Source organism: Lipophrys pholis (genome assembly GCF_963383615.2).
Source record: "Lipophrys pholis genome assembly, chromosome: 22".
NCBI classification, from domain to species: Eukaryota; Metazoa; Chordata; class Actinopteri; order Blenniiformes; family Blenniidae; genus Lipophrys; species Lipophrys pholis.
In genome coordinates this window covers 9,819,169-9,839,159 of record NC_137644.1, presented here as the reverse complement: position 1 = coordinate 9,839,159, position 19,991 = coordinate 9,819,169, and the positions used below count along the sequence as shown (strand labels likewise).

The following is a 19,991-nucleotide window of genomic DNA, read 5'->3' as shown; positions in this document are numbered from 1 at the left end:
TACAAAAACAACTAACAGCGCCAACTCATGGCCAAACATGCTAACTTTGCTAAATACATCGTTTTCAGCATTACTGAGATCGTAAAATCTTTCTGAAATGATAACGCAAAAAAATCTATGCATTTTCTCTTGAAATGTTGTGTAAATGGGGAACTACTTGAATACAATAGTAATGGAGGTTGCTCTGTGGTACTGTAGCAGGATTCAGTTGTCATACAGTGACATCTAGTGGCCATCTAGATTGTATTGATATATAAGTCGCTTAATTTAAGTCACATCAGCAGCCAAACAACACAAGTGTGATTTATAGTCTGAACAGTGCTTTACTGTTGTCTCCATGGAAACAAACATCGCTTTTACCTCCTCAGTTTTTGATTTCCTGTCGCTTCTCTTCATCCTGAGGCTTCCTCTGATTGGCTGATGTAGTTTTGCAGTTATGTTAATGGCCAGCTGAGGAGGTGTACCTAATGATGTGCCAATGATCACCTGTCTGCCTTCTCGTGTGTGTGTGTGTGTGTGTGTGTGTGTGTGTGTGTGTGTGTGTGTGTGTGTGTGTGTGTGTGTGTGTGTGTGTGTGTGTGTGTGTGTGTGTGTGTGTGTGTGTGTGTGTGTGTGTGTGTGTGTGTGTGTGTGTGTGTTTTAATGGAACTCTTCATGTCACATCACATCTGGGTTTGTGTTTCTTGTGCAGCTCAAAGTGTCATTAAGTTTGTATAAATGTGTTCTGAATCAATAAAAGCAGCTTCACTCAGTTTCTTACGCTTTCGTTGTTCTCGCCTACTACAATGTGTGAAGGCGCCACCTGCAGGTCACACGAGGTATTAAGATTTCATGAACAATTAAAGTGGGGATGAATGACAGCAGGTCTCTCCATCCAGGTTTAATAATCCAACTCCAGCTCCCAAAAAGTCGGCATGTTGTTAATGTTTCATTTAAAATCGAACAGTTTTATCATACTTTGAAACATTTTGCCACTTCATGGGGGAAAAAATGGAGTTTGTATGACAGGAAAACAGGCTTCAAAAGCTTTTTTTTTAAAACTTGTGTTCACTAAAGCGTCCTGATGTTCAGATGTGCAGAATTGATTGGTTTATTTGGATTTGTCATCTCATCTCGTTTCCAAACTTCTTTCAACAGGACATTTTTTGGGTAAGTGTAATCCGGTATGTCAACACAAGTCGGGTCGAGAAACGGGGAACGGCAAACATCTGGAGGTTGGTTCATGTCTTCACTCCCGAGATTACGTAACACGGCTCTGTTGTGCAAGTTACTGAAAATAACAACTTGAGCACATTAATTTTGGTCCACTTACTGCACATTAGAAGTAAATAACTGGAAGCATTGGTGTTGTGCTCAAACCTCAGCAGTCAAGTTACTATGTAGAGTGTTTGAAGTTTAAAAAAAACTTGGTAAAGTACTTGCATTCCTTACTGGGGCTCCTCCTCCAGTAAACAGGACTTTGGTGAAATTGTAACCCTGGCGACAACAACACTGGATGATGCTGAAGCTAATCGTGTGCTCTCTGATCTGGACAGAAGGACAGCACTTTGAGGAAAAACTCAGTTTGTAAACAAATGTTCACTCAGACTTTTAATCAGAAGAAATAAACAGAAACCAGACAAAAAGAGAATAGTAATACTGAAGGTACAGAGTCGGTTTACAGACTGGTTTTAAAGAAAACTTCTCATGTTTTGGATCTGGAACTCGTTGTGTTTTACAGTCTACCATCTTCCTGGTTTGACAGACTGGAACTTGACTGGTTAAGGAAACTGGCTTTTCAGAATAAGTTTGAAGACGGTTTCAGCGGATCCTGGTTTTACTGACTGCTGGTGTTGCTGGCGTCCACCTTCAGGTCTTTGGACACCAGTCCGGAGGTGACCGGATGCATCGCGCCCCGATTCGCCACAAACACTCGGACGGCTTCGTCTCGATATTTGTCAAAGTTAAAAACTTCCCTGAGGACATAAAGCAACAGAGACAAAGTTAAAAGCGTTCGTCTGAATGAGGGTCGAAACAAACTCGGTCGGTCCTGCAGTAACCTGAAGAGCGGGCGGGTGAACTTCATCCTGCCCTGCTCCGTCGCCATCTTCATCGCCATGGGAACCGCCACCTCCCACTTGGACCGCACACACAGACGGAGCCACCTGAAGCGAACCTCCGAGTTCATGTAGGAGTTCAGATCGTAAACCTCCTGCATCTTCTGCACGTGGGTCAGAGGGAGCTGATCCTGGAGGAGGAGCAGGGAGTCAGTGGGCAGGCAGCAGGAAGTGGACTGGGATGGACAGACTTTGAGAAGAATGTGCCCACAGAGCTCATAGTGGACTGTAGAGGGTCAGCTTGGACTAGATCCGACCAATCGGTGACCATTTGAACCGATGCGGACTGTGGCGAGTCATAATGGACTAATCAGGCGGACTGGATCTGTACCTCCTGAAGCAGCAGGGACAAGAACTCGATGAGCTGGTGGGAGGACAGCGTCTTCACGTCAGACTTTTTAAAGTCCTTCAGGTCCTGGTCCTTGGCCTATAGGGGGAAAGAAGACGGGGGCTTGAATCTTAACACAACACCAACTGTAGCAGCTCTAGACCGGGTTCGGGTCTCACCTTGATCCACCTCTGGCTCAGAGCGATGCAAGCATCTGCCAGCGTGGTGTCGTACCTGCAAACCAAAGAGCAGTCTAGTCTCCGAGACCCGGTGGGTCTGGACTCACGAGGACTCCGAGACCAGGTGTGTGGACTTACTGCGGCTTGACGGGAGGCATTCCGGGCGTGAACATCCAGGCGTTCCAGTCCACCTTGTTCAGGACTTCCACCTGAGGGAGAGAGAGCCGCGGTTTGGACTAGTGACTCGGACTGAACACTTCAACACGCCGGGACTCCGCCCCCCCCCCCCCCCCCCCCCCCGCGAGCGTCCAGGTGTCCTCACCTTGTCTTTGAAGTAGGTGAACAGGTAGTTCTTCCACTCCTCGGTGGTGGCGCTGCCGTAGGCGAACATCTGGATGTACGACTTCACGAAACCCATGAAGACCTCTGGCGAAGACGGACAGGTGAGTCAGCAGGAGGACAAGAGCCAGATGTGGACAGGTGTCTGTGTGGTGTGTACCTGTGTTGTTGTCACCTAATCTGAGACTGTCAAGATCGAAACCTTGTATATTTGGTCTTGAGACCAAGACTGGTCTAGAGTACTACAACACTAGTGTATACAAGTAAGTACTGATGATATGAATAGATATCTAAAAGCGTGTATAGACAGGTGTGTCTACAGGTGTTACCGGGTCCCCCCAGCAGCTCCTCCAAGTGGTACAGCAAAGCAAATCCCTTCTCATACGGCACGGAGGAGAAGGCGTCGTCGGGGTCGACGTCCTGCAGGCTGGGCACCAGGTTGGTCAGAGGGTTGTTGGCTCCAAACGTGTTCACCTGGACAAAGACACGCGTCCAGGTGAGATCCTCCCGGAAGGAATGGACCAGGTCTACTCGGGTTCAGGTTCTCACCGAGTCCTGCAGGTCCTTCCAGCCGCCCATGGCCTTGAACTGTCTGAACTGCTCGCTCTCCAAACGCCGGCCGATCATCCTCTCCAGGTACACGGTGTGGCCCTCGTTCAGCCTGAACAGGTACACAAAGCTCAGTGTGTATGTGTGTGTGTGTGTGTGTGTGTGTGTGAACTTTAGTTTGTCCTCGGATTGTAGCGTTTACCAGAAGTGCTCCCAGGTCTTGTTGGTCACCAGGTTCCCAGTCCAGCTGTGCGAGATCTCGTGAGCGATCACCTGAACAACACGTGTAAGATCTTATCAACATGTGTGTAACACACATGCAGGACCACGTGTGGAACTTGGTTACGTGAGACGTAGCGTGTATAAAACCAGCGACGGCTACTGAGCTGTAACCGACTCGCACAAACCTTGTAGAATTAAACCTGTTTGGATAAAGTTTTTGTAACATGTCGCTCATGAAATACTCATGTATGCACATGTGACATTTGTGTAACGTGTCTGATAAAAACCTATGTTATTACAAATATTCCTAACATGGCCAAAATGAACTTAAAGCCTGACACGTCCCCGACAAGCGACAATTAAATAACTTCTAAGTAGCGACCGTGTAACGTGTAACATCCGTGTAACATCCGTGTAACATCCGTGTAACAAAAGAGTAACTTTGTTGCAGGTCGTATGTTTGATACATTTGTAATATATGTATATAAAAAACATATCAACGAGTACATCCTGTACATCTATAATGCGTTACTCACGTTGGACAGCGATTTGTCTCCCGCCTGAAAAGAGACCGACAGTAAACATTAACACGACGCAGTGATGACCTCATCCATGACATCACCGACGTTGTGTTGTGTGTTTCACCAGCAGCGTGGGCGTGGCGAAGGTCAGACACGGGTTCTCCATCCCTCCGTAAGGGAAAGACGGCGGCAGGACCAGGATGTCGTACTGACCCCAGACGTACGGTCCGGCCAGGTCTTCGGCCGTCTTCAGCATGTTCTCCGTCTGGAAACGCGAAAAGGCGTTTACGGCACGAAGAGGGGAAGCCCGCCCAGGAACATGAATGAATGAACCAACAGAAAGTTTCTGCGCCGGCTCACCTCGGAGAACTCGAACGCAGCTTTATCCACGTACTCCTTCTCGGACCAGACTCTGGACCGGGGACCGATCTCCCTGTCCAATCAGACCACAGACACACAGTCACCTGCTGCGGGACACGTGATGTCCTCAAGAGGCCAGGTGAGACTCAATACCTGCTTTCCAGAGCTCCCACGACGATGGCGATCAGGTAGGATGGCATAGGCACCTGGGGTCAAAGGTCAAAGCGGAGGAGCTCAGGTGGTGATGTCACAAATGATAAAAATATCACAAAAACAAGAATAATGAGGAGACTCCGCCCACCGGCTGCCTGAACCTGTAGACGATACGACCGCTGTCCTGAGGGTCCGCCTCCTGTCCGTCCCTCATCGCGCTCATCACCGCCACCAGGTCCTTTGGGACAGACACCTGAGAGAGAGACAGACACACACCTCAGAGAGAGAGAGAGACACAGACAGAGAGACAGACCAACCATCAGCTGTGTGTTACCTGAGCGTAGTAGGTGTGTTTGATGGACGGGCTGTCCTGAAGGGGAACCATACTCCTGCAGTGATGAGCCTGACAGACAAAACACAGGGAAACATCTGTCACTGGAATGTTTATCAACGTTCTATCTGCTTGAGTCTGACTGAGTACGAATTAAACCGACCAAACATTAAAAAAAGGTCGTTTGAGAGTTTAGAAAGAAACAAGAAGTTGCAGAAAGATTCTTCTTTTTTGTGTTGAAACTAAAATCTGACCAAGACTTTACAGTTTTATGGCTCAACGGTTGATTTTGAAAACAGGAAGTGGACACATCGTCCTGAGCCCCCGAGTGCAGACTGACAGGGGAACTGATGGGGAAACCTCACCTGACATTGGCTGAACAGATACGGCTGCTTCTTCCCGGCGGTCTGCTCGGGCGTGAGCCACTGCAGCGCCGTCGCCGACGGCGACGTCTCGTAGGTCACCTCCACGATCACATGCTGCCCTCTGATTGGTGGAAAACACAGCTCAGTAGGTTGTATTGTGAGAGCCGCGAGGCGAGAGTGGGGGGGGGGGGAGAGACGGCGGTCACCTGGACAGGTCGAAGGGCAGCGTGATGTCCAGCGGCGCCCCCTTGAAGCTGTGTTTGGGGCCGAGGCTGAAGCGGGCCGGCTGCCCGTTGGCCGACACCGAGACGATGGTCAGGTCTCTGGTGTCCAAAGTCTGCGGCAGATAAACGCCACGACGTTATCACTCCGATTCCGACTGCGGCGTCTTGCCTGCACTCCACAACGGAGGCCTAACTAGTACCAGGTTTTATTTGATGGTACTAGTTAGGTATCTCCGGAGCATAGTGACCAGACTCATTTAGATACGGATGTTTATTCAGCTGGGAGGAGGTTCGCTCTGAAACCGATACAATAACATTCCACAAAGGTTATTTTAAAATAAGAAAGTGAAACACCTGCTGCAGGTGCACGTACCTGAGCTCATATTCTACCTTCAACATTCACCTGTAATCTGAGTCCACTCAGTTATAAAGGTTATCTCACCGTTTATTATCCAGGTTACGGGTTTTATTAGCGGGTTTATTCTGATAAACAAGGAAGACAAAGTGTCAGGATCACAAATCCTCATTAATAATAGCGATCTGGACCTGGACCTTCCAAACCTCACCAGGACTCTTTAAAACAGAAGATTAGTAATCTGCACTCCACTCGGATTTACTTTATTCTTTAAAAACATCCAGACTGTTTCATTAACGTTCATCAATCTCAGTCTGGACTCTTGAAAGTAGACCTGTTGTTCTTTAGACCTGTAAGACAACTGGATTCCTTTATCAAAAATGTTTTTAATGTTTTAAAACAGATCTTTGCACTTGACTAGAATTCTTTGAACCCCAAAACCGGAAGGATCCCTGGAAGATTTAGACCCGATCCAGACTATCTGGGTCACATTACTCCTCTTCATTTCTCGAACGTTCAATAACAACGTCTTATCTGCTGTATCGTCCCGCTGGGCACCCTGACGGGACTCGGACCCTCCGGCGGGTCTCCGCGCCGTTATGTCTGGGCTCCGGTGGGAAACGTTACCAGCTCGGTGAGTCGGTCCTGCAGAGCCTCCACCGTGAGCGCGACCTTCCCGCGGAGCACGTGCCGCTCGAAGTCCACGCGCAGCTGCAGGTTGAGGTGGCGCGTGACGCACCTGGAGAGCGAGGAGGAGGAGCACGGGTCCGACATGATGGCACAGACAGACCGGAGAGACGTCGCCGACAGACTGAGGAGGAGAGAGGCAGAGCACCCGGGAACACACACCAGGGAACAGGAAGCACGCTGCCGCAGCTTCCGGGCCGGCCCTTTCACAACAAGACGAAAAGTCACAGCGAGAGATTCTACAATTACAGTGAAATATTATTAAAATTACCACGACCACAACAACTACAGCAAGAACAATATCAACAGCACAAACATTCCAACAATAACAACAGCTGAATTATGTACAAAAACTATAACAATAACAACAGCAACAATCAACAACAGTATGAACACCAACAGCAAACATCCACAACAATAACAACATCATCAACAACATCGATCACAACATAAGCAGCAATAACTACACCCACAACAGCAACGACAACAACGAAACAGCAGCAACAGCAACAGACAAAAACGGCAGCGACAAACAACAACAGCATCAACCTTCTTCTCCTCTATCACTTCTAAGACCCTGAAAACTGAATTCCACCTGAGGAGTTCATGACATCTTTTCCCCGAGAGAACCATGGACTCTGATCTTCGTTCTCGGAGCTTCACACTCTGAACTGTTCCAGTGAAGCTGGAGGTCCTCACGTCCTGACGGAGCCAGAAGGATAACATCACTGTAAAATATAAAGAAACAATTGAAAAAGAAAATGGAAAACTGTAATGCCTGACCATAAGTTATTAATTGATATGTTTTCCAATGAATGCGTTTTACATAAAAAGAAATGAAAACTGTTGTGATGTGCAGAACAGAAATATTCTGACAATAGATAAGAGATATGACTTTATTCATCTCATATGGGGGGATACATATTGCACATAGATATGAAAATAACAAAATAATAAATATTGTGGATAATTGATAACGGGAATAAAATACAATATAACATGAATATTTACTGGAGTGATTATATTTAGATATCTTCTATAGATTTGTATTAAGTGTTGCAGTTCCCTGGACGTCCAGCAGGGGGCTCTCTGAGACCTCCGTCTGACCGTCTCGGCCCGCAACGGGACTTTAATGTGTGATGGAGAACCGGGCGATGTTCTGCGGAGGCGTCGGCGCTCTGATCCGGTCGCGATGAACCCGTTTGACGGTCCCGGTTCTCCCCGAGCGGAGGACGGTGCGGACAGCCGCGGGCCATGGACGCGCTTCTCTGCCTGGCTGGAGTGCGTGTGCGTGGTTACGTTCGACCTGGAGCTCGGACAAGCCATCGAGGTGCGTTAGCTTAGCATCGTTAGCACAGCAGCATCAGCACCGGGAGCAGATGGATGCGGAGTATTTTTAAAAAAGGAGTCAGGAGGAGAGAGAGGAGGTGGAAGAGGAACAACAGGCGGAGGAGGAGCAGGGAGGGGAGAGAGGATGAGGTGCAGGCTGTGTCAAACCAAATCAGACTTTATAAAGCCTTAAACATCTGCAGGTGTTTCGGATTTACTGGTCTCCCTGTTAACTGGAGTCTGACGTCTCCTTTTCGCTGCTGGTAACAGCACTTGTTGAAAAAAAACTAAACAAACAGTTTAACTGCTTTATCTCAAAGTTTGGTACCTTTTGTGAATTTATTTTCAGCACAGCTGTTACTAGTGTCAACGATAAGACCCTAAAGGGAGAGTAGGTCACCAATTAACAGGGAGTCCAGTTCATCCGAAACATTGGTCAGTGTGCGCCAGACTCCGTTTACGAAACATTGAATTCGGTATTTATTTACTCCTGGAGACACGTGGAAGCTTGTAAATGAAAACCTAAGAAACACAAAACACAACAACAGTCTCCTTTCTAATGCGGTATTGGTAGATTTACACTAACACTGTGGGTTAGTTTTAAAACTTCACATGTTATACGTGTTTCTTGGATAAATGCAGAGCTATAGAATGCGGCATGTTATTTGAACAGATCATGATTTAATATAATTTATTTTGATTCTAGGTTGTGTTGAGGTGATCTGTGAACTGAAGTAAGCATTTTATTAGCCAGGTGTTTGATACCAGACAACTTTAAGTACAGTTCTATGTGTATCGCATTCACATGAAAAAATAACAATCGACCCTTTTTTTGAGATAATTATCCCAGTTATGAGAAAAAATTAATAATTAAAAATAATTTACATTATTTTTTCTGAATTAGTGAGATAATGATTTTCTGGGGGGGTAAATCTGCGGTTCAGAAAAAAAACATAATCTCATTAATTTAGAAAAACAGTTGATTTGAAAAAAATTCAGAAAACCATTAAGAATTCAGAAAAACTGTCAAACTTGTTTTATAATTAACTTTTTCTCATAATTATGAGATAATTATCTGGTTAGTTCGGGAAAAACTGTCAAATTCATTTTTTTTAATGTGAATGCAGTTTGCAGAAGAAAAACTTTAAGTTTGCTTGAGGTGAAGTGACAAAAAAAAAAAAAAAAAAAGATATGAAGTTTGGTGCGGAATTTTCACTGCCTGCTGTGTGTGTTTGCAGCTGGTTTATCCCCAGGATGTGAAACTGACTGAAAAAGAGGTACATTTTTATAAAGCGTGATATTTTCAAATTAAGATTCCTCTTATTTACTCCTGATTCATTATTGTTTCTTGTCGTTTGTTCACAGAAAACCAGCATCTGCTACCTGTCGTTCCCAGATTCATACTCAGGTAAACCGCGGTGACACAGTGTGACGATGCTGTGGGGAGGGGTCAGAAGGTCACGTGATGTTTGACTCCACAGGATGCCTTGGTGACACGCAGTTCAGCTTCAGGCTGCGTCAGTCGGTCGGCCGCAGAGCGTCGAGGTCCAGAGACGACGTTTACAACCGAGACGCTCCGGTGACCCTGCAGGTGAGGCCTACTGCTGGTCATGTGACCTCACGCTGATACGCCTGAGCTCAGGAGTTCACATGCAAACATTTTTTTATTTCTTTTTGCAGAGTGAAACGTCTCATTTCTTCGGTTACGTCTATTTCAGACAAGTGAAGGATGTCTCCGTGAAGAGAGGGTACTTCCAGAAGGTCAGACTCTGATACACACTGGTTTCCGGCGGTACACGCTTGCTCGTACAAAACAGAGCTTGTGACACGTGGAGATCGGCGTGTTGATGACGACGACGTGGGCTTCTCTGTTTCAGTCCCTGGTGCTGGTGTCCAGGTTGCCGTACACTAACCTCTTCCACTCGCTGCTTCAGATCGTCGCTCCGGAGTTCTTTGAGAAACTGGAGCCATGTCTGGAAGCAGGTGATGATGTCACGCCTGCATCATAACCAGCCGATGGCCAGTGACAATGCGGGTGTTCACCGTGTTGCTTTATGCTCTTCCTCGCAGTGTGCAATGAGATCGACCAGTGGCCTTCGCCGGAGCCCGGACTGACCGTCAACCTGCCCGTGATGGGCGTGGTGTTGCAGGTGGGACGGTGGGCGGGGTTTCACAGATGGTTCACACGTGATGCGAGGATGAGCTTATGTCTATTTGTGATGTTTCAGGTGAGAATTCCTTCGAAATCGGACAAACCCGGAGGAAGTCCAGTGAGGCAGACGGCTAAAGAGGTCAGAGTCGTCCTCTGTCTCTGTCTTCGTCATTTACCTCAACCTTCTGACGTTAAAGTTTGAATTTTGAATTGTTAGAACCTGCTGCCCGCTCCGACTCTGCTGCCGACCATCCACGAGCTGGACCTCTTCAGGTACGTTTACTTGAAATCTGTCCGCTTTTAGTCTCGCCTGTCTCTCAGGTGAGCGTTACATTCACCCTCAGGCGTACCCTCAGTTTTACGCTGTGTTTTCGTCGCGCCCGTCCTCGCTGTCTCAGGTGTTTCCAGTCCGTCCTGATCCACCTGCAGATGCTCTGGGAGCTCACGCTGCTCGGGGAGCCGCTGGTCATCATGGCCCCGTCTCCCGCCGTCTCCTCCGAGACCGTGCTGGCTCTCGTCGGGTAACGTTCAGGTGTTTTTGGTTTTTTCTGGAGCCGATCGGAGAGTGATGGTTGCCATGGTAACGCCGTCTGCGTCCTCCTCAGCTCCATCAGCCCGTTGAAGTTCTGCTGCGACTTCCGTCCTTATTTCACCATCCATGACAGCGAGTTCAGGGAGTACACCACCAGGACACAGGCACCGTGAGAGACTCGCACCTGTAACACACACCACCATGACACACCAGTGATATACCCTGAAACAATCGTAACGCACCTGCAAACACCCGTACACGGTGAGGTTTGTCCTAGGAGACGCGCTTGTGGACCAAAAGTGTCATCAGGTGTGTGTGTGTGTGTGTGTGTGTGTGCGTGTTCTTCAGACCCAACGTCGTTCTGGGCGTCACCAACCCGTTCTTCATCAAGACCTTTCAGAGCTGGCCTCACATCCTCCGGCTGGGGGAGGTCAGGATGGCAGGTGCTTCCTTGCTTCTCCTTCTGAAATGTTTTGACTTTGTTCTCCGACGCTTCGTCTGATTCCTCCTCGTCGCCGCCGCTTCTTCCAGGTGATTTACCCAAACAGGTGAAGGTGAAGAAACTGTCCAAGCTGAAGACTCTCGACACCAAACCAGGTAACATCGCGTTTTGTCACAGACAAAATCTCACACAGCATGTGTGTGTGTGTGTGTGTGTGTTTGAACACTGATTGTGTGTGCAGGGATGTACACGGCCTACAAGACGTTTCTACACAAAGACAAGATCCTCATCAAGCGGCTGTTGAAGGTGAACAAATCAAACGCCTTCGTGCGTCTTACCTTCTGTATGTATGAGCAGAAACCCCGAGAGGAAAAAGATGCTGTTGGTTATTTATGTCGGCTGATCTCTACCTGACTTACTGCCTCCTGGGAAGTCCAGTCCCAACTTATTAGATATGAATTATTCAGTCGGAGCCATTGGACCTAAAGTAGACTGGCTAAACTTAAACTATTTACTTTAGTAAACAATACGCTATAGAGAGATATCTTTTTAATTCTTCTTCTTTTTTTCTTCAAATCTCTTTATTAACATTTTTCAATAAAGATGACATCTTCAATCAAAAGTAGGTTAATATTGTCGTGAGAAACACAAAGAACAACAATAAATCGTTCACATAATAGTTTACACTGTAGCTTTACATTTGTTGTGCTAAAAACGTCTATGAAAAGCTGCCAAATCAAGTAGTATAAAGTACATTTTGTATCATTTAAATTCTTAATGAACTACCAGTCACACAGTAGAGTGCATACCTTTGCCACATTTGTCACCATAGACAGGATAGGGAATTGAAAATAGAACATTTTGTCGTTGGTTTGACATTAATCGGATTAGAACTGACTGTGTTATGATGAGAATACTTCCGTGACCTTGACCTTTGACCCAACCGCTCTCAAAGTTTAAAGGAAGACGCATCGTCCCTGAAGATTTCATGCGATTCGGGTCAATAGTTTTTGCGAAAAGTTGCTAAATGATATGCAAAGAAACCAATAAATAAATAAACACACAGACAAACTGTCTTTCCTTTTTTTGAAGGAAAATTAGGTTTGATTTTTGACAAACGTGAGAATTTAGAAATGTTTTATGACTAAATACACATGAATGAAAGTGAGCCATAAAGTGTGTGTGTGTGTGTGTGTGTGTGTGTGTGTGTGTGTGTGTGTGTGTGTGTGTGTGTGTGTGTGTGTGTGTGTGTGTGTGTGTGTGTGTGTGTGTGTGTGTGTGTGTGTGTGCGCGCGCAGGGCATCCAGAGGAAGAGACCATCGGAGGCTCAGAGCGCCATCCTCAGGAGACATTTGTTAGAGCTCACGCAGAGCTTCATCATCCCACTGGTGAGGATCAGCCAATCAGCTCGCAGGGGGGCAGTCACTGATCTTAGTACTGATAAAGTCTCACCAACACAACTCAATGAGGTTGACCTGTCGTATTTAGTCGGTAATCAGCAGTAACACTCAGTAATTAGTACTAACCAACGTAGCCAGTATTTAAAGTCTTTAACTATCCGATGTCTGTCTGTGTCTCACAACAGTAACAGTTAATGACTAGTAGTAACCAGTATGAACGATCAATAACCAGCAGTAACAACTCCTCCTGTCGGAGGTTGAGTATGTGACCAGTCACAGAGCAGTGGCCTCAGTAATCCCTCCGTCTGGTCTTACAGGAGCGTTATATGGCGGGCCTGATGCCGCTGCAGAGGTCTGTGACTCCCTGGAAGGTAAACCATGATGTTACCGCCTGGTGATGAGGTCACTGTGACTTCCTGTCCGAAACGATGCGTTCACGTGCCTTCTGTTCGTTTCAGACTCCTCCTCAGATTCGGCCCTTCAGTCAGGAGGAGTTCATGTCGACTCTGGACCACACCGGTCCTCAGCTGACCTCGTTGCTCAAAGGCGATTGGATGGGCCTGTACAGGTGAGTCTGACAGGTGGGCGTCGTCAGCAGGAGCGCGTCTCATTGGCTTAAACCTTTTTTCTCCTTTGCGCCGCAGGAAGTTCTTCAGGTCTCCAAACTTTGACGGCTGGTACCGACACCGACACAAAGAGATGACGCAGAAGCTGGAGAGTCTCCACCTGGAGGTCATCTGTGACGCCGTGAGTCACACAGATGAAACCTGACGGGGGAGAAACGCGAGAACGACCTCCACCCTGTCCGCTCTGCTCCGCCACATCAGAAGTAGAGCGCAAACTAGTGTCAACCCATTTCATATTAATGGTAAAACCACTTTGAATTTGCGTTAAAACCAATGGAAATATATAGAAGATGTCTAAATCAGTGTTGAACCAGATTGGTTTATAAACTATGTAAAAACTAGTTTCAATCCAGTTCAAACTAGTGGAAAAAAACTAGTGCTGTCAATCAATTAAAACCTAATTAATCGCACTATTTTCTGTACTTAATCGCATTTTTTTCTAGTAAAGACTGAAGTGCGTAATGCAGATTTATGGAAAACCGTGGCACTAATGTCGACTCAACACACAGAACGTATATTTAAATTCAAAGACCATTTAAATAACTTTCTGTCAGCTTTGGGTGAACACGGTTTCTTCTCCCCCAAGTTTAGCAGAAAGAAGAAGAGGAAACTTTCTGCCTTTATATTCCGTCCCCCATCATTCCACGGTATGATGCTAATTTCAGGGACTAAAAAAAACAACCCTAAAACAAAGTAAACAAAACTACAGAATATTTTTAAACGAGTAAATTTGTTAAAATTGACACGTTAACTTTGACAGCACTAGTAAAAAAAACAGTTCAAACTAGTTTAAAAAAGTTAATTCAAACTAGTGAAATTTTATTTTATTTTTTTAAGTAGTCTAAATTAATGTTCAAACTAGTTTAAAACCAATCCAACAAATGTAAAAAAATAAAATAAAATTCAATTAAAAATTTGAAAAAAAGGTTCCTTATTTTGCGAGATGCTATAAACTGTTTCACATGCGGTTCATTCAGTACAAACCAATTGTGTACATGTTGAGTCAAGTCCCACCAGTAAACAAGCCGGCACACATTGAACATTTCATCGCTGCTGCAGTACGATCGGTGTGTCAGGAACTGAAAGAGCTTCGGGCTCACCGAGAAACCGCAGCGGTGCAGTTTAGACCAAGTGGTTTCCAGCCGCTGTCAGACTGGATGTGGTGTCCTCTGCAGGACCTGCTGGGCTGGACCAGAGACAAGTCGGAGGTGGAGATCGTGGATCTGATTCTGAAGCTCAGAGAGAAGCTGGTGTGTTCATTTTCACCTCTGGGTGGCTTTACTTTTTAAAAGTAATAATTTTAAAAATAATTTTTTTTTTAAGTAAACAGCTGCTGTTTATGATCCGTGAGCTCAATTCACCCCGGGTTGTGTCTTCCAGGTGAGAGCTCGCAGGCAGCAGCTGCAGGTAAAAGATGGCGTTTTGGACAAACTGGATGCTTTTATAAAGTCCGTCATCAGCTCGCTACCCGAAGACCTGCAGGCCGTCCTGAACGCACCCTGAACTCGTGATTCACAGCGTTATCGCCGACACAAACACCCTCTTTGTTTACACGTGCCAACAACCTAATCCTTCTTTATTTACATTTTTATTATTATTTAGGTGTGAAACACACGGCAACTCGTTTTCTCTGCATTTGTTACCAATGTGAATAATGAATGTTGCTGCTTTATTTGATGTTTAATTTTACTTTGTTTTAATATTCAACTATTTGAGGTATCCAATTGATTAGATTTGGATTTATTAATTATTTTTGTTTTTCTTCAAACTGAATTCGTACTTGACGGCAGCAGAAAATAAGTATTTTTCTATCCTACAGCAGCTGAAATCGGAGTGAATGTAACCGGAATAATCAATAATGACGTAGTTTACCTCGTTTTATTTCTTTCTCCCAAACTGTAAAGATTTATTTTTGGTTTTGGAAATAAAATACGCCTCAACGCAGCGTTGTTGTGCCGATCTTTTTCTTTCAGATCGTCAAAGCGTCAAAAAAAACCAAACAAACTAGAAACGTGAGTAAAGACGCACAAAATAGTTTAATTTCAAGAAGGGAATAAAAATATACACCGTTACCCACAATTCATCTATATTTTTATGTTGGCTTGTTGTCCTGAGTCCGCCAACTGAAACCTGGAAAAAAAACGTGTATCAGTTTTGTGCGATAAATAATTTTGACGAGACACAGCGTGGCTTAATATTTTAACATAAAATCTTTCTTATAACGCCACGTTCCGACACTGATCTTTTTTATTTGTGATATGCTTTGATATGCGCTGCGGCGTTTCCATAGAAACTGCTACAAATGTTTTCCAACTGAGAACTCCCACAGTCCCTGAACGTCTCACAGTCCATCACTTGGAATGCTTTTGTTGTCGAGGCGTCTCACCTCCACCATACCGGCGCCTGCTGCTTGAGGACGTCGTGTTTCTCCTGCGGGCTGAAGTGCAGGATGGTGAGGATGGCGGTGAGCGTCTGCTGCCGCCCGCTGGCGTCCTGCAACGTCAGGAACCTGTAGATGACGTTCTTCAGGTACTCCACGTTGGCGCCCTCGCGGCGCTGGTCTCGGATCAGCTTGTCGATCTGCTCGCGGAGCTGCGCCACCTCCTCGTCGTAGCGCTCCCCGTTGGCGATGAGGCGCGCCTGCAGCTGGTGGAGGTCTTCCTCCAGGCGATTCTTCTGCCGCCGCAGGCCGCCGGTCTCCACCTCCTTGCGCGCGAGCTGCTCGGCGTACAGCAGCAGCGTGGATTCGGTGGGCTTGGCCCGCCGCAGGGCCTGGCCGATGGTGTCGTCATCGCTGTCGGAAACGGCGTCGGCAGTCGTGTCGGTGGTAGAAACGATGGCGCCGACGCCGGTGCAGCTGAGCACGGCGGCCCGAAGCCTCTCCAGCTCCTTGTCCTTGTCGTCCAGCAGCGCCATGGTCCTCTCACGGTGCTTGTGAAGCTCCGCCTCCAGGCGCTGCAGCTCGTCGCGGTGCGTGGCCTCGGCACGCTCCGCCTCCTGGCGGTGAGCGAGCTGCAGCGCCGCCTGCTGCTGCTGCCGCTCCTCCAGCTGCCGGCGGTGGCGCTCCTCGGCCTCGTCGCTCTGGATGCGCAGGTTGATGTACTTCTCGCGCAGCTCCGACAGCTGGTCGCGCACCTCCTCCAGCTCCCGCGCCTGGCAGCCGTCCTTCGTGTTCTTGTTCTTGAGCACGACCTGCGCCCGCAGCTTGTAGCGCTCGAACTCGTCTTTGAGCTGCCGCAGCTCCTGCTGGCACGCCAGCGCCTTGGCCTGGTCCTCGCCGGCCTCCGCCTCCTGGATGTTGAGGTCCGGGTTGCTCTGCGCCGCCAGCTGCAGCAGCTTCTTCACCTTCTGCAGCTTCTCCTTCAGCACGCCCACGTCCAGCTGCGTCTCGTCCAGGCCGAGGTCGCCGGCGGCGCGGCTGGAGGCGGCGAGGGCCAGCGTCTTGTTCTCGGCATCCAGCTGCAGGAGGCGGTCCCGGAGCCTCTGGGCCGTCTGCTGGTCCCGCTGCTTGGCCTTCTCGCTGGTCCCCAGCAGCTCCGACAGCTCCGACACTCGCTGCTCCAGACCCGCCACCCGGGCTTCCGCGCTCTGGGCGCGCTCACGGGCGCGCTCCTCCGCCTCGGACACCTGTGGAAGGAACGGAGCCGTGAGACTGGAGGACGAGTTCAGGAGATCACCTGATCCAGAGCCAATGTCTAAATCTGCTGCTGGAAGAGGTTCTGGTTCTACAATTAATCCTGTATTGACGTAGATCTGGTTTCAGTTCAAGACGGTTCTGTTCACACTGGTCCTGGTTTTTGTTTGATTCTGGATTAAATTCGACCCGGTTCTGTTATCGGCACACATTCCTGGTATCTGAATCTGGATCTAGAAATGGTTCTTGTTTCAGATGATGCTGCATTCAGGTTCTACCTGGTTCTGTTCTTGACCTCAGTCTAAATCTGCATCTAGTTCAAGTTTGTTCTGGTTTTTAAAAGACTGGGTTCTGGATTCCAGCTGGGGTTGGACCTGGATCTCGTCCTTGGATAAATTCATTCTAGTTTTAGTTAATCCAGGTTCTGGTCTAGTCTAGACCTGCTTTTCAAAGTCCATCTTACTTTGGTTACAGTTGGTTCTGTTAGAGAACTGAAAGTGTTTTTTGAGGTTAGTGGACTCTGGGTTTGGTTTGATGGTTTTGAATCGGGTGAGTTTTGAGTTCTCTTGATTGGTTCTACATTTCATCAAGGTTTAGATTTCAGGTTCCAGTCTAACGCTGCTGTATGCTGGTTCTGTTTTTACTAACTCCTGGTTCTGCTTTCTGGTCCGTAGTGTAAATCTGCTGCTCGAAGTGGTTTTTGTCATCTTAGTTGTAGTTTTGGCAAAATGTTGATCGATTTAGACGTGGTACCGTATCTTTGTTAAACCTGGTTCCAGACCCGCTTCTGTGTGCTTGTGGTTCTGGTTCTATGGACTTCCCGGTCCTGGTCTGGTCTCACCTTGCGGGTCTCGGTCTGGATCTGCAGCTGGAAGTCGTTCTTCAGCTCCTTCAGTTGGCGCTGCAGCTCGTCCAGTCGTGGATCCGGTCTCTTCTGGTCCTCCTCGGCGGCCTGCAGCCTCCTCCTCAGCTCGTCCCTCTCCTCCCTCACCTGGCTCAGGTGGGCCTCGGACTCCGCCCCCCGGTCCACGGCCTGCGAGGTGGCATGCAGGGCGGCGGCGGTGTCCTGCAGGCGCAGCTCTGCGTCCTGCCGCACGTCCCGCTCCTGCTGCAGGAGACGCTGCAGCTCCCGCAGCTGCTGCACGTGGTCGCCCTGCTCCTGCTCGCGCTCGTGCTGCTGCGTGATGATGCGAGCGCGGCTCTCAGCCAGCTGCTGCTGCATGGCGGCCAGCTCCGCATCCTGCTGCGCCCCCGCGGCGGCCAGGCACTCCTGGAGCTCCTCCACTTCCTGTTTGAGCTGCCGCTTGTCGGCCTGGAAGTTGGCCTCCATGCGGGACTTCTCCTGCGTCACCGTGGCCAGCGCGCCGGTGAGCGTGCTCAGTTGGCTCTTCAGCTGAGCGACGCGGCGGTCCATCTCTGCATTGGGAGGGGGTGTGGCCTGAAATGGCTCCGCCCCCACGCCACTGCTGTCTGAGGCTTCGGGCTCAGACTTCACTGACTGAAAAAAATATACATCACAAGGTATAAACATGAGAAGTTAACATCTGTTCTTTTCTTGAAAATTGCTCCTTTAGCTACATTTACATCATTTCGCACGCAAATAACCTGCGGCAGTCGAGCGCCAGAACCACTTCCTGAAAATGTAAACGTATCAGGTGTAATGTTACTCAGTATAGTTCAAGAGGTGTTATAAGGGGTTATCAAATCTGATGAATCGTGTTAATTTTGTTGTTTCTTACTTTAGAATAGCGCTACTTTATATGCGAGAAGATCTTTTTTTTTTAACCAGAAATGCACAAAACTTTTTGCCCCACTGATACCGATAACTTCCTGTTTGGCGGTCGGCTACGCCCTCTGTTGTCGATGGTTTCTGGAGGACACCCTACGGCACACGTGTCGAACTCCAGGCCTCGAGGGCCGCAGCCCTGCACGTTTTGCATGTCTCCCAGCTTCAACACAGCTGATTGCAATGAGCAGCTCGTTATCTGGCTTTGTGCTGAATGTGGTGATGAACCATCAGGACATTCAGGGGAGGGAGACATTGAAAACGTGCAGGGCTGTGGCCCACGAGGATCTGAGTTTGACACCCCTGCCCTACGGCACACCTGGGATTCCATTCTCCAGAAACCATCGTACCTTCTTCAGTACTCTGTCTCACGTGCTCCCCCCATGGTGGGAGCACGTTGATTATTACAGTTCCTGAACTCTTGGCGCTTTGTTCCGTAGCCTTTGAGAACGTACCCCTCCAGATTCGCCCTGGTCCTCCTCGCTTTGGTCCCCCCTAGCAGCCTCACTAGGTATGTCCATGGATGCTGCCGTGTCCACGCTGTCCTCGCTGTGCAGTGAGCAGCGGTCGTCCGGCAGGTCTGGGCCAAAAGAGGCGGCTCCAACCCGAGGATGGTGCAGGTCCAGATCCTGAGTCACACTCAGAACTTTCAGGCTGGCCTCCAGGGCCTCCTTCTCCTTCAGGAGACTCTTGTAGGCCCGGACCACATCCTTGAAGCGGGTCTGGTAGTGGATCATCTGCTTCTTCTGGGACTCGACGGTCTCCAGCAGCTCCTTCCTGCTGGGACCGCCTCCGAAACTCATCCCAAACTTCTCCATGATTTCAAGAGATAAGATCAAAACAAATCCATCATCCACAGGATTAGAACTGGTGCCCGTGGACCTCCAGGTGAGCCGGACTGGACTCTGCAGGACTGCAGGGTCTGTTCAGTCCTGAAAGGAGACAGTTATTCATGTTCACTAAAAAAAATAAAAACATTTTGAATCAGAAATGTTTTGGACAAAACTGTTTTAGAATGGTAAACATGAGTTTTATTTTAATAACATCAAAATGACATGACTTGAAATACAAAATATAATACTTATAAGACAAATCGTGTATTAAAAATGTAAAAAAAATAACTTTCATTCATTGTGATTTTATTCTTGTGCCTGCCTCAGTCTCAAGTAAGGCAGCGTCACTTGTTAATTGTAACAGCTGGACTCGACATCACCATTAAGTGTCGCTAATCTGGGGAGTTAATTCGGTTCTTACCTGATAAACCTCACAACCGCCCAAAGCGAGGGAGTTAAAGTGTGGAATGTGAAGACGTGTCGATAAATAAACTCCGAGGTTAAAATCCTCCTTGGAGTTTATCAACAGCGGCCATGTTTGATCGAAG

General features: G+C 47.8%; 3 protein-coding genes across 6 annotated transcripts; 1 reads left to right on the top strand and 2 right to left on the bottom strand.

The window, feature by feature from the left end:
* Positions 1 to 1,571: 1,571 nt before the first annotated feature.
* Positions 1,572 to 6,894, bottom strand: lta4h (leukotriene A4 hydrolase). Its single transcript, XM_080491652.1, has 18 exons — positions 6,650 to 6,894; positions 5,650 to 5,780; positions 5,444 to 5,564; positions 5,082 to 5,150; positions 4,896 to 5,000; positions 4,748 to 4,800; positions 4,595 to 4,667; positions 4,359 to 4,499; positions 4,250 to 4,273; positions 3,694 to 3,764; positions 3,492 to 3,603; positions 3,272 to 3,416; positions 2,926 to 3,029; positions 2,742 to 2,812; positions 2,604 to 2,658; positions 2,428 to 2,523; positions 2,040 to 2,227; positions 1,572 to 1,955 (listed from the first exon to the last, which is right to left on the bottom strand). Exons 1-18 carry the CDS (start codon positions 6,794 to 6,796, stop codon positions 1,817 to 1,819), a joined length of 1,845 nt encoding a protein of 614 aa, XP_080347778.1. The 5' UTR covers positions 6,797 to 6,894; the 3' UTR covers positions 1,572 to 1,816.
* A 925-nt stretch (positions 6,895 to 7,819) lies between these two features.
* Positions 7,820 to 15,135, top strand: dennd6b (DENN/MADD domain containing 6B). 2 transcript variants are annotated; one of them, XM_080491805.1, is made up of 20 exons: positions 7,820 to 8,039; positions 9,277 to 9,315; positions 9,404 to 9,446; positions 9,520 to 9,629; positions 9,719 to 9,799; positions 9,916 to 10,021; positions 10,109 to 10,188; positions 10,267 to 10,329; positions 10,408 to 10,463; positions 10,589 to 10,711; positions 10,796 to 10,891; positions 11,071 to 11,165; positions 11,254 to 11,319; positions 11,406 to 11,470; positions 12,472 to 12,552; positions 12,882 to 12,935; positions 13,023 to 13,132; positions 13,209 to 13,311; positions 14,366 to 14,440; positions 14,571 to 15,135. In XM_080491805.1, exons 1-20 carry the CDS (start codon positions 7,842 to 7,844, stop codon positions 14,691 to 14,693), a joined length of 1,767 nt encoding a protein of 588 aa, XP_080347931.1. In that variant the 5' UTR covers positions 7,820 to 7,841; the 3' UTR covers positions 14,694 to 15,135. The 2 variants fall into 2 exon arrangements, with proteins under 2 accessions (XP_080347931.1, XP_080347930.1); XM_080491804.1 differs by having other exon boundaries at positions 12,463 to 12,552.
* A 61-nt stretch (positions 15,136 to 15,196) lies between these two features.
* On the bottom strand, positions 15,197 to 19,987 carry gcc1 (GRIP and coiled-coil domain containing 1). 3 transcript variants are annotated; one of them, XM_080492561.1, is made up of 6 exons: positions 19,865 to 19,987; positions 19,066 to 19,542; positions 17,666 to 18,322; positions 16,215 to 16,817; positions 15,577 to 16,145; positions 15,205 to 15,320 (listed from the first exon to the last, which is right to left on the bottom strand). In XM_080492561.1, exons 2-6 carry the CDS (start codon positions 19,426 to 19,428, stop codon positions 15,275 to 15,277), a joined length of 2,238 nt encoding a protein of 745 aa, XP_080348687.1. In that variant the 5' UTR covers positions 19,429 to 19,542; positions 19,865 to 19,987; the 3' UTR covers positions 15,205 to 15,274. The 3 variants fall into 3 exon arrangements, with proteins under 3 accessions (XP_080348686.1, XP_080348685.1, XP_080348687.1); XM_080492560.1 differs by having other exon boundaries at positions 15,197 to 15,320; positions 15,577 to 16,817; positions 19,066 to 19,569; XM_080492559.1 differs by having other exon boundaries at positions 15,197 to 15,320; positions 15,577 to 16,817.
* Between the last annotated feature and the right edge of the window lie 4 nt (positions 19,988 to 19,991).